The sequence below is a fragment of the Lineus longissimus genome, chromosome 3 (genome assembly GCF_910592395.1).
Source record: "Lineus longissimus chromosome 3, tnLinLong1.2, whole genome shotgun sequence".
NCBI classification, from domain to species: domain Eukaryota; kingdom Metazoa; phylum Nemertea; class Pilidiophora; order Heteronemertea; family Lineidae; genus Lineus; species Lineus longissimus.
In genome coordinates this window covers 17519166-17532055 of record NC_088310.1, presented here as the reverse complement: position 1 = coordinate 17532055, position 12890 = coordinate 17519166, and the positions used below count along the sequence as shown (strand labels likewise).

Below are 12890 nucleotides of genomic sequence, written 5' to 3'. Positions count from 1 at the left end.
GTGAGACCCCACTTGCTACCCTCAGCCAGCCTGCACTGGGGAATAGCATACACAGGTCCAAACTGAGCAGGAAGGGGTCAAATCAAGACCAGGCTCACAAAGGGGACAAAGGCTTGGGAAGTGCCCTGAGGATCTTATTCAATCGGATGGTGATACAAACGACCCAAACAATAGAATAACATCATTCATTGTCGCTCACCGTGGACCCACCGTTATAAATACCATTGTCGCTATTCAGGAGACATGTTGCAAGGGGCTGCATAGTGCAAGTGAAACGCAAAATGTTCATTTCAAACCATCAAGGTCCATCTGAGAAATGAGAGCAACATAGCTTAATAATACTAATCATGAGACTTATATAGCGCTAAATCCAACTGGTTTCAGTCGCTCAAAGCGCTTCACATTATTACCCCTAGCTATTGGCCTGTACATTCATGATTCAAGCTCTACTCTCTGAGAGTATCACAGGTCCGAGCTGCAGCTATACAGTGCTCAGGACTAACATTCATAGTGTGCCAACTCTGCCAGCGAGGTACCCATTTACTCCTTGATGGAGAGAAGCAAGTGGGATAAAGTGCCTTGCTCAAGTAAGACCGATGATTTATTCCTTTTCTCCATTGTTTGGGGCAAATTTTTGTGCTTTACCTTTTCCACAGAGCTGTGATCCTGACCAGAATAAATCAGCCACACCTGCTAACAACTACCAGATTCAAAAATATGGGGGGGGGGGGGCAGTGCATCTCAACTTTTAGTTCAGATCCACATTTTCTGTTAAGTTATCAGGAACTTTACTGAAAGATCAACACAAAAGGTTCTCTTTTCAGAACTATCTTAGAACAGGTTCTGATATGCTAAGATTTGGTATGAATTCAACGTGACATAACTGATCATGAGTAAATTCGTGAATGGATTGAACTTTTCACCTGAGAGTAATGCAAGTGATATCACAACAAACGATTCTACTAATCAATGCAGTAGCAGTACTAGCACAACAGTTGGTGTGGGTGTCATGTCAAAGATGTGACCCGCTCTACCAAAACTAGGCGCTTGTCGCATCTCAACTTGACAGGTTGATACGGACTTGTTGTTCATTTCCCTATTGTAGGCCTTTTGTGAAATGTGACCAAATCAGTTTGTAATAGATTTCACAAAAGGTCTACAATAGGGAAATGAACAACAAGTCCGTATCAACCTGTCGAGTTCAGATGCGACAAGCGCCTAGTTTTGGTAGAGCGAGTCACAGATGTCAAAGATATTGCTTAGGATCTTGACACGTAAGGCCCTACAACCCTGGGACTGGTGTGTGTGACAAACAAGTAACTTTGCAAATGACTTCATGGATATCTCTTAATTTTGTTACAGCAAGATCATCTCAATTGGGTTTATAAGTGGACAGTCCCTTCCAATGAACTATTCGCTGAAAAAATATGGGAACCCAAGCTAGCCCTGCCTATAATGCACACAGAAATGTTTGCAAGATCTCATCAGACTAAAAGTAGGAAGTGCAGAATCTTACAAAGTGCTCAACTGGTTGAGGAAACAGTCCCGTCTATCAAGTTTTAGGTCAAGTATGCACTTCCTTCAGAGACATGACATCTCAGAACCACAGCAGCAAGAAGATGACATATGCGTCTTGCAAGGATAACTTGTGGAGAAATGAAACTTGGATGTCCAATTAAATCTTTGTGGGCAAGTATTGGGTAGGAGTATCGTTCAAAACAAAATTAGCCAAATGCAAATCTTGACTTGATGCTCACTCACTCGGGACGCAAAAACCTCAGGTATTTGGTCTTGAAAGCAGCTCAATATGGCTTAAAATTGGCCAAACCTACTTTCGAAAGAGATGCGAAATTCTTCCTCATGTTAAATGGTTCTTCTAGCTAATTTTTAAAGAAGAAATAGCATGACTTCTCAGACGATACCGAAAAATCCAAATAGAGCAAGTTATCACCACTCCACGGATGTTCATGCCAATTCTTGACACCAGTTCCAAGCTCTGACTCAGATCCATCAAAGTGAAAGTATCGGTCTTCGCTGATATCAGAAAATCACGATTTATCCCTAGCTGCTGTACACGCTATGGGATTCACCCACATCGTGCACAGCGGAACCTCCCTTAGCGGACACCTCTCTATTAAGGACACCCTCTCTATAAAAGACACTTGTTTTGGTCCCAAATTGGTTGTCGTCATTCATTTTGACCTCTCTAGTCAGGATACCTCCCTGTTATGGACAACATTTGTCAGTAATGAGAGTGTCCTTAATAGAGAGGTTCTACTGTACTGGTAACTGCATTGTTGTTCTGGAGAGATCAGAATATATTTCTTCTGAAAATTTCAAAATTCAAGGCATTCAAATTGTGAGGATGAGAACTCTCAGCCAATACACTTCTAGTCATCCCACTTTTCATATCTTATTCACTACTAAGTATCACTACCATTACTACAGCAAGTACAGGGAACAGGGAAAACCGAGCATTCATAAATAAAGTAGACCATAAACTTAATTTTCATATCAAAATAGATGATAAAACTGTCAACGTCAGATTGCAGTTAATTTTTCCCTATGTGTATAATAATGATAAGAGTTGCTAGCTCCCGACCTTCTGTGCAACGTGCCGAGTCAACCCATTCTGTAAAGACTAGCAAGACAACAAATGATTTAGGGAGGTCACACAGTGCCCATAAATCACACAAGATTGCCCATTTTATGTAGAGTGTATAATACTGATGATGGTGTCATGCAAGCGCAGCACTACTTGGGAAGTTCAGTGGAAGTCCAAGTTCCATATTGACTACATGATCGCAACCAGTTGACAGCAGCAAGGGGGAGGGGCAAGAAATGGGGGAATTTTCCTCAGAAAAAGACCAGGTCTAAGCTCTGTTCATCCTTGTCAATAGTCCCCCCTATATATCATCTGAGAAACTTTCAAAGAAAAAGCGCAGGTTTCTCCACGAACCGTCCTACTGATGTACTGCACCCACTGGACTCAAACACAGCCAACTTGGCTGAATTCTCATCCATTTTGACGATCTCTGCTAATCAAGAGAAATCTCAAAGTGGCACTATCATTCGAACAAAGAAGTTTACCGAATTCAACTCGGCAAACCACTGCTGAGCTTTGTGCGTCTTTTTATAGAACAGGAACCTTTAGGATGAGCGCGTTTGGATTGTTCACAAGTCAGACAGGGTCTGTCTATGATGGATGATGATAGCGAGACATGAATAGCCCGCACCAAAAGAGGAAGGATTCTGAAAACCCATAACCAGGCCGAGTACCCCATGAGCCCCTGCATCACACAATGCAGGGCATGGGTTTTGACTCCATAGTCAAGGGCATTGACTTCATCATGATAAATATGAACTTTTAGAACTTTAGAACTCTGATACTCAGATGTATGGTTACAGGAAAATTCGTCCCCGGATAATTCGTCCCCGGAAAATTCGTCCCCGGATAATTCGTCCCCAAGGAAAATTCGTCCCCGGAAAATTCGTCCCCGAGGATAATTCGTCCCCGAGGATAATTCGTCCCCAGAATATTTTACAAAGTTGAAAGTTTTTGACTTTACTTTCTCTTAAGTCTTGTCGAATGGACTGTAGTAATAACTACTACTTTCGATTTTTCTCATTCAGTGTATCATCTCTCTTTACTACCATACTAGCTAGTTACCTACCCCACTATTTATATAGTAGGTAGAGTTAGGCAGGCGAAATATTTTATTGAAGAGTTTAGAGCTTTTCTTTCATTCTGACCAGTAAAAATACTTATTTGAAAAAAAAAATTATTTCACCTGCCTACCCCTACCTACTATGAAAAGAGTGGAGTAGGTAACTAGCTAGTAGGGTAGTATTAAGTGGTAAAGAGAGATATAATGAATGAGAAAAGTCGAAAGTAGTAAGTAGTAGTTATTCCTAGAAAGTAATGTCAGAAACTTTCAACTTTTGTTCAATTTTCCAGGGACGAATTATCTTTGAGGACGAATTTCCCAGGGACGAATTATCCTAGGGGACATATTTTCCGGGGACGAAATTTTCCTCGGGGACGAATTTTCCAGGGACAAATTATCCTCGGGGACGAATTCTCCAGGGACGAATTATCCTCGGGGACGAATTATCCAGGGACGAATTTTCCTCGGGGACGAATTTTCTGGGGACGAATTTTCCTAGAGCCCAGATGTATATAGGAGCTGATTTCTGCTTCATGTAATCAGGGTAGTGAGTCCCCAGAGAGATGGCCTGCTTGTCACCTTGGGTAAATTGCTTTGCTTAGTGTTGTGTTCTGCCCTCGAACATGTCAAACAGTGATCTCATACTAGATGGAAATTTCCTTTAGAAACTTTTAAATTGGATGGAAGTTAGCTGGAATTCCTAATTAACGGTACCAAAACAGTTGCACAGGGCAGCATGACAAATGATGAGTGCAGAAAACAGATATTTGAGCTGAACACAATTTACCAGTTCAAATATGCAAGTGTACACACAAGGCCAAACGGGTGTCAACAAAAATACCCAATATTTTATTTACACTGGACACCCTATTGTGGGTGCCTGTGTTTGTCTTCTGAATGGTCTGGGTTTTCCTTGAAAAGATTGACCAAACCATGTTATCTGACAAACAGCACTGGAAGTAAGGAGCCGCCTTACTTAATTTTCTGACTAGTACTGCACTTTAGGCACACTATGGCATCACTTTATAACTTCTAGCAAATTTTGAGGTGGTGTATAAAACCTTGGGAGTCAGGATGCAGGGAGGCGAGATGTACAGAAAATATTTCACTGATGAAAACTTTCCAACAGAACCCAGGTTGGCCTACACTCTCTATGATGAGCGATGATACGACTTAAAGCGGCACTATTGACAAAATTACAAGGGTCTAATGCTGGTTAATCATGTCCCTTGACTAAAAGACCAACATACATGTATTTAGACACACTTCCCTTGTTCTACTAATCTCAGGATCAGGAATTATAACCACTGAGGTATGAAATCCCATGTTGATTTTTATCTCTGCCTTTCATTTGAAGGCTTATTGCAGTTGTCACACATTACATGTATTATGGGATTACAAATGACCAACAACAAGGGAAGATTAGAAGAAAAAAAACACACATTACTTTGCACAGGCCTAAATGATCGTATCATGTCTTCTATAATTAGGAAGTCTAGACATTGCTCTTATTTCAAAACAGATGGATGGACTTTCAACAAGGAATAAGCAAGAAATATTCACAACTAATTTTTAGATTTATAAGTCTTTATCACAATTTAAAATGACACTTTTAGAATGACATGTGTCATTCTCTGAACAAGATAGGCCTATCAAGAATTGAATATGTAACACTTGATATCGATTAATTGGCTTCAATCATGGAATTACCTTTCCATTTCATACCCAATCAGCAGAAGCAGTTTGTAAGAACCAACAATTTCATATTTTTAAGTTTAGCTTGTGGACAAATTCTTGTCATGAGCAGAGTTCCTTACATGAGTCAATCAAAACTTGGAGAAAAGGTTTTTGAGACTTATATCTAACAACTAACTTTTTATGCAGGAGAATCATACCAAGGAAAACACTAATTTACTCTACAGTCGACTAACTGTGTTCTCATTTTCATGAAGAGATTAGAGAGCATTCTGTCTGACCAGTGAGAGTCATAAATCACTCATGAGTTGGTAGGTATAGGTATTGTGGTACGATGTAGACCAATGATAAATGTAAGCGGGCCAAACCAGATTAACCCTTCAATTGCTGTGACAGATCAAGGTCGGAACACAGGTTTGTAAAAGATAAACAACAACGTGTTGGTTGTATGATTTTAACTTTAAGCAGCATTCTCTTTACTTCTCTTCCATTACATCCATTATTCAATGACTTTTGGAGGATACATGTTAAGTACCTAAGATTTATAAAACAGGGGAATACAATAAGGTACTCAAAGTGCATGCATTCTATGGGCATTTCATTATAATCAAAGGCAACCCCATCTGATCTATTACTACAAATCAGTACGATACCATGAAGAGTAACACTGTATTTTGAAGATAATCAAAGGCAACCCCATCTGATCCATCACTACGATACCATGAAGAGTAACACTGTATTTTAAAGATCATCAAAGGCAACTCAAACTGACCCATCACTACGATACCATGAAGAGTAACACTGTATTTTAAAGATAATCAAAGGCAACTCAATCTGATCCATCACTACAATACCATGAAGAGTAACACTGTATTTCAAAGATAATCAAAGGCAACTCAATCTGATCCATCACTACGATACCATGAAGAGTAACACTGTATTTTAAAGATAATCAAAGGCAACTCAAACTGATCCATCACTACGAAACCATGAAGAGTAACACTGTATTTTAAAGATAATCAAAGGGTACTCAAACTGATCCATCACTACGATACCATGAAGAGTAACACTGTATTTAAAAGATAATCAAAGGCAACTCAAACTGATCCATCACTACGATACCGTGAAGAGTAACACTGTATTTTACAGATAATCAAAGGCAAGCAACTCAAACTGATCCATCACTACGATACCGTGAAGAGTAACACTGTATTTTAAAGATAATCAAAGGCAACTCAAACTGATCCATCACTACGATATCATGAAGAGTAACACTGTTTAACAGAGTAACACTATTTTAAAGATAATCAAAGGCAACTCAAACTGATCCATCACTACAATACCATGAAGTGTAACACTGTATTTTAAAGCAGACCCATGATGTTAGGAAGCTTAGGTTCAGAAAGAGGATAAGCATCAATGAAAATTGCAGGGAGGGGCTAATCCTGATGACTGTGTGTGTGGGATGAGGGCCAAATTATACCTTCCTTCACAGCTTAGAGCTCTGCTAATTACCAACTTGACAAGGATCCAAGATTGCACAGCCCCTGTATTCTGACACTGACCAGTTAAAATAACAGGCAGTTGAAGGGACTTTGCAATATCGGAGTTGTGTGTCATGATGGAAACCAGCAGCTAAGCTGGGAGGGAAGATAAACTGATAAGTGAGGATATTGATCTAAGATGCTGATAACCACTAGGGGTTCTTAGCCACCCAAGGCCAGTATTTTTTGTTTGTTTTGCAGTGTGCTCTGGATAATTTCCATATATAGGCCATTGACTACACAGGGGACTGCTGTCCTGCCTTTTTTACTGGGATGGGGAAAGCAATGGTAACTCCACTGTTTCTGAGAAGCAGTCAACAAATTCATCATAACTACAACCTCTCGTCTCATCATCATCATCATTCTTTCTTTGGAAAGCTATTCATGAAAGAAACATAGGGGAACAAGCAAGCTGTAGAAATTTGAGAATGCTGTGAAAGGTATGGCATGCTAGGAAGCCAGGTTCATAAGACAAATACACAACCGACTTTGTGCATGAGGACAATGACAACTGAAGACTTGCCCCAGGCAAATGTCACTCAACGATTCTCCCAACACCTGAACTAGAGCTGATTTACACACTGATCTCATTCGAACCATGCAGTGTACACTTTTGTGTAGTCTTTATCTAAATGCATACAATGATGTTGCCTGTAGTTGAGACAAATTTTAGACAAAAGTTCAAAGAAATAGATTAAAATGAATTCTATGTAGGAGATAAGCATCAGTGCGTATTTAACGGGTTGCAAGGGGGGGGGCACCTTCCCCAAAAGAAATATTTTGGGGACAAAATAGAGGTGTTCTTCTACTTTCAGATGAGTTCTCTCCCTCAACATGTTGAATGACTGAAAAGATTGTCCCAGGACCAGAAGGTTACATACGGCCCCAATAGGACCTCAAGCCCAAGTGACCACGTCTAAATATAATACAGTAGAACCTCTCTATTAAGGACACCTTGGGACTGACAAGTGCTGTCCTTAATAGAGAGGTGTCCTTAATAGAGAGGTCAAATTGAATGGAAAAGACCAATTTGGGACTAAACTAGTGTCCTTAATAGAGAGGTTGTCCTTAATAGAGAGGTGTCTTCTAAGGAAGGTTCCACTGTAGTAATATACAGTGGAACCTCCTTAATAGAGAGGTGTCTTCTAAGGAAGGTTCCACTGTAGTAATATACAGTGGAACCTCCATTAGAGGACACCTCTCTATCAAGGACACTAGTTTTAGTCCCAAATTGATTGTTTCCATTCAATTGACCTCTCTAATCAGGACACCTCTCTAATAAGGACACTGCTTGTCAGTCCCAAGGGTGTACTCAATAGAGAGGTTCTACTGTATATGATATTTGGACTATCTTTTACTCATCTCTCTTGCTTGCATTGCCATTGGTCTTTGTCGAATAAAACAGCATCGAGGAAATAAAGAGATAAAAACAGCCACAAGCACAAGGCAAACACAGTCAATAAGTAGTTAAGTTTATCGCTTAGTTATTTCTCTACTAAATAAAACGAAAATTCATAGAAAATAGTTGATGAACAGTGAGTGTCAAGTCATCAAATAAAACGACCCAATAACATAGTACCGCCAAAATCAGGTGTACCTAAGAGTAACCAGACTAAAGACTGGTTACTCTATTAGAGGGTGTTACACACTACTGTCAAAAACACACACACGGACCTCGGGAATGGGCCACATAACGGAAGACAATGTAGATTGCTTTGCAATACAAGTAAAAGTGGCGATCTTACCTAGTAAAAATGCACAAAAAACGGTTAACAGTATCCTAAAATGTCCACAAAGTACCCGAGAATAATCCATCCTGTTCTTGAGAAAGGAGAGCAGTCAAATCGTAAGCCACATTTAAACCACAGTTCGCACGCCGCTATCCTTCGTGTACGCTTCGGCGCAACAAACTCAAATGGCCTGATCACGCACTAAGATAAATATAGTTCATACGCGCAGCATAAATAGATCTAGACTATCGTTCAGTTTATGTACAATTGTGAGAGAAATGAGGAATATACCGAAGAGAGGGGCTATTATTTTTGCGTTAAAAACCTTTGATGTGATAATATTTTGTAAAATTTGGTGGTTTGTTGTATTTTTTGTAACTGTCACTTTGAGCGTCTGCTCGCGAAAGAGAGTGTCAGAGCCAAAGAGGAAAAGCAAGAAAAAATCCGGAAACACGTGCGATCAATCAAGATTGCTAATGCGTTCATAAATCTATGAAGCGGTCACTGCACGTATTATAAAGTTAACCTCAGACAAATGGCCTCTTCCACGCAATGAGATATATAATTAGGTTGATACATTCATATCCCGAGGTCACATCCATCCTTTTCTGTCATCTCCATCCATCCTGCTGCGAAAGACCAGACTCGTCTCAACTCCCAGTCCCAACTCATCCTGGGAAAGTCAGGTTGGGACATCCATCCTATAGGCCTATATAAAGTAGTAAGTCATGCTGACCAGGCTAGTCTCAACTCCCAATACATGTCATCCTGGAAAGTCAGGTCGTGACGCCCAACATAGTGTGCGAGGATGTGCAGACAAGAGTCGTCTCAACGCCCAGTTTATTTATCCTGGGAAAATTTACATTCCGGACGCAGTGGACGGCCTGTTCCTCAGAGACCAAATTAGGATGGCGCAATGGGCTGCCCAGGGAGTCTAGGGAAAATTAAGACACCCATCGATGCCAGAGACAAGACATGCCTCACCTCCCGGTCCCATATCATCCCGAGATAATTCTTATCTCACCTATCTCACCTACAGATAGTCTCATAATGGAGAGTCAAGTTTAGGGATCACGCCATCACAATCGCAATAGGCTACCATGTCTTGGTAGGATCTTCTTACCACTGGACTTTCATTTCTGTCACACCTCAGCAGCGGCCGCCTCAGCGCTACCACGCGGGGCCTAATGGTATTAGGTTAGTCGAAAACGGAGGTGCTGCGCCCGAGCGTTACAAAATGTAACTGAATGTCGTATAGCACGAAACGGACACTGTTAAAATGGACAACAGTTAGGCATTTAGCATGATGTCATGACCATATCCAAACAATGGATGATTAATAATACAGGCTATACTACTGACTATGTCACAACCACACATCCAAACGACGGACTAAGCCACCGACATCAATGGTTGGACGATGTCACAACCACATAAACAACGAGACAACATTTTGACTATGCCACTGGCAGCATAACCACATTATCAGCAAACAACGGACGATGGCACCGCCAGCAATGGACGGACTTTGACGAAAGGAACCATCAAAGCAACGGACTGTGTTACAACAGCATAGAGAGTCAATGTCACAACCATCCAGCCAAGCAAGAGATAATGCCACAAACAGAAAGAGATGGAGTAACTAAGTCACAACCAGTGTTCTGGTAACAGGGGTATAACCAGACTTCCGAGCACTAGACATGTCTCGACCAGAATTTCATCCAATGGGTATATTTACAGGGAATTGCCATCTGACAATGGGTGTAGGCGACAGGAAACACACTGCACAACCACTATTTAAACCAGACTTCCATCAAATGGTACCAGCACAGACTTCCATAATGTCACAACCAGGTCCCACCAGTGGCTTGACTGTTGGCGTCGTCCATGCCCATCCATTCCAGTAGCTAGAATGAAGCCAGACTACAATGTCTCAACCAGGCTTGGGTGATATGCATAAAGACTAGCAATACTTTTATTTAAAACTCCACAAACATTTACACTAGGCTTTTCTGTACAAAATTGAAGTGAAAGCATTTGCTAGACTTTATTCATATCAGCCGTCGGCTAGGCTAGACGAAACATTGCACAACTACTATGTCACAACCAGGTTTCCCCAAGTAGCTGAAGTATCGCCAGACTTCAATAATTTCACAACCAGGTTACCACTCAGTGGCTGGAGTATGTGTAGACTCCGTTGTCACAACCAGGTTGCCGTCCTGTAGCTTGATTGAGTGGAGGCAACGACCAGGTTTCCACCCAGTGGCTGAAGTATCGCGAGACTTCAAGGTCACAACCAGGTTCCCACTCAGTGGCGAGAGAAATGCTAGTCTTCAATGTCACAACCATGTTCCTACCCAGTGGCGGCATTATGTCACAACCAGATTTTATCCCAGTGACCTGAGTGTGGTCAGACTTTAATGTCACAACCAGGTTAACACTCAGTGGCTAAAGTATATGTAGATATCATGTCACATCCAGGTTGCTGTCCTGTGGCTGCATGACCAGGTTTCAACCCAATGGCTGTATTTAAGCCAGACTTCAATGTCACAACCAGAATACCACTCAGTGGCTTCATTAAACTACTCAAACTACCGGACTTACACAAATTAATTGAAATAAAATTTCTCTATAGATTTTTAAAAAAGGATTTACCAGTGTACTTCATGCACAATTTTTTCTCATTTAACAGTGATGTTCATAACTATCCCACAAGAATTAATGATAAATTTAAAATACCAAATGTAAGACACGAATATGCCAAAATGACACCACGATACAGTTTAACTAAATTATATAATTCTCTCTCAAAACAAACTCTAAACAAACTCCACTCAAATTTTAGCTTAAAATCCTTTTCAACATACTACAAAAATGAAATTTTGGGTTCCTATAATAAAAAGTGCCAAATTCGCAACTGCTATGTTTGCGACATTCGTTAAACTTTTTTCGTCTTATAACTGTTATTACTCACTCCTTCACTGTAAAATAGAACTGTCTTGTAAATTAAATTGTAAATCCTGTATATAATAATTAACATTGTACTACATGTAATTCATAAGGGAGCAGGCATTAAGCGGCCAATCTGGTCTTGTTCTGCTCCCGACCACAATCAATATCATGTATTTCATTAATGCACCTTGTAAATTTTGTTGGTCGAATAAATATTCATATTCATATTCATATTCATATGTGTGGACCTCGTTGTTACATCCAGGTTGCCGTCGTGTAGCTTGACTGAGTGGAGGCAACAATTGGGTTCCTACTCAGCGGCTGGGAAAGAGCTAGTATTCAACGTTACAGCCATGTTACCACCCAGTGGCGCCCAATGTCACAACCATGTTTTAACACAGTGATAAGAGTGTGGTCAGACTTCAATGTCACAACTAGACTACTAGGATTTCACACAGTGGCTACAGTATTGCCAAACGTCAGTGTTACAACAAGTTTCCAACCAGAGGCTAGAATGCATCCAGACTTCAATGTCACAACCAAGTTTCCAAACAGTGACTAGAGTGTGGACAGACTTCAATGTCACAACCAAGTTTCCAAACAGTAACTAGAGTGTGGACAGACTTCAATGTCACAACCAAGTTTCCAAACAGTGACTAGAGTGTGGACAGACTTCAATGTCACAACCAAGTTTCCAAACAGTGACTAGAGTGTGGACAGACTTCAATGTCACAACCAAGTTTCCAAACAGTGACTAGAGTGTGGACAGACTTCAATGTCACAACCAAGTTTCCAAACAGTGACTAGAGTGTGGACAGACTTCAATGTCACAACCAAGTTTCCAAACAGTGACTAGAGTGTGGACAGACTTCAATGTCACAACCAAGTTTCCAAACAGTGACTAGAGTGTGGACAGACTTCAATGTCACAACCAAGTTTCCAAACAGTGACTAGAGTGTGGACAGACTTCAATGTCACAACCAAGTTTCCAAACAGTGACTAGAGTGTGGACAGACTTCAATGTCACAACCAAGTTTCCAAACAGTGACTAGAGTGTGGACAGACTTCAATGTCACAACCAAGTTTCCAAACGATGACAAGAGTGTGGACAGACTTCAGTGTCACAACCAAGTTTCCAAACGGTGACTAGAGTGTGGACAGACTTCTACATCACAACCAAGTTTCCAAACAGTGACTAGAGCGTGGACAGACTTCAATGTCACAACCAAGTTTTCAAACGGTGACTGGAGTGTGGACAGACTTCAATGTCACAACCAAGTTTTCAAACGGTGACTGGAGTG

The 12890-nt window shown here is 40.8% G+C and overlaps 1 protein-coding gene across 4 annotated transcripts in view; it reads right to left on the bottom strand.

Moving 5' to 3' along the window:
* Positions 1 to 8791, bottom strand: part of LOC135484056 (inactive tyrosine-protein kinase 7-like) — a 103009-nt gene extending 94218 nt beyond the window's left edge. For all 4 annotated transcript variants that reach the window (XM_064765138.1, XM_064765141.1, XM_064765139.1 and 1 more), the window contains exon 1: positions 8653 to 8791. In XM_064765138.1, the coding sequence (XP_064621208.1) occupies positions 8653 to 8722 (70 nt within the window). In that variant the 5' untranslated portion in view covers positions 8723 to 8791. The remainder of the gene's footprint in view (positions 1 to 8652) is intronic.
* Positions 8792 to 12890: the final 4099 nt, after the last annotated feature.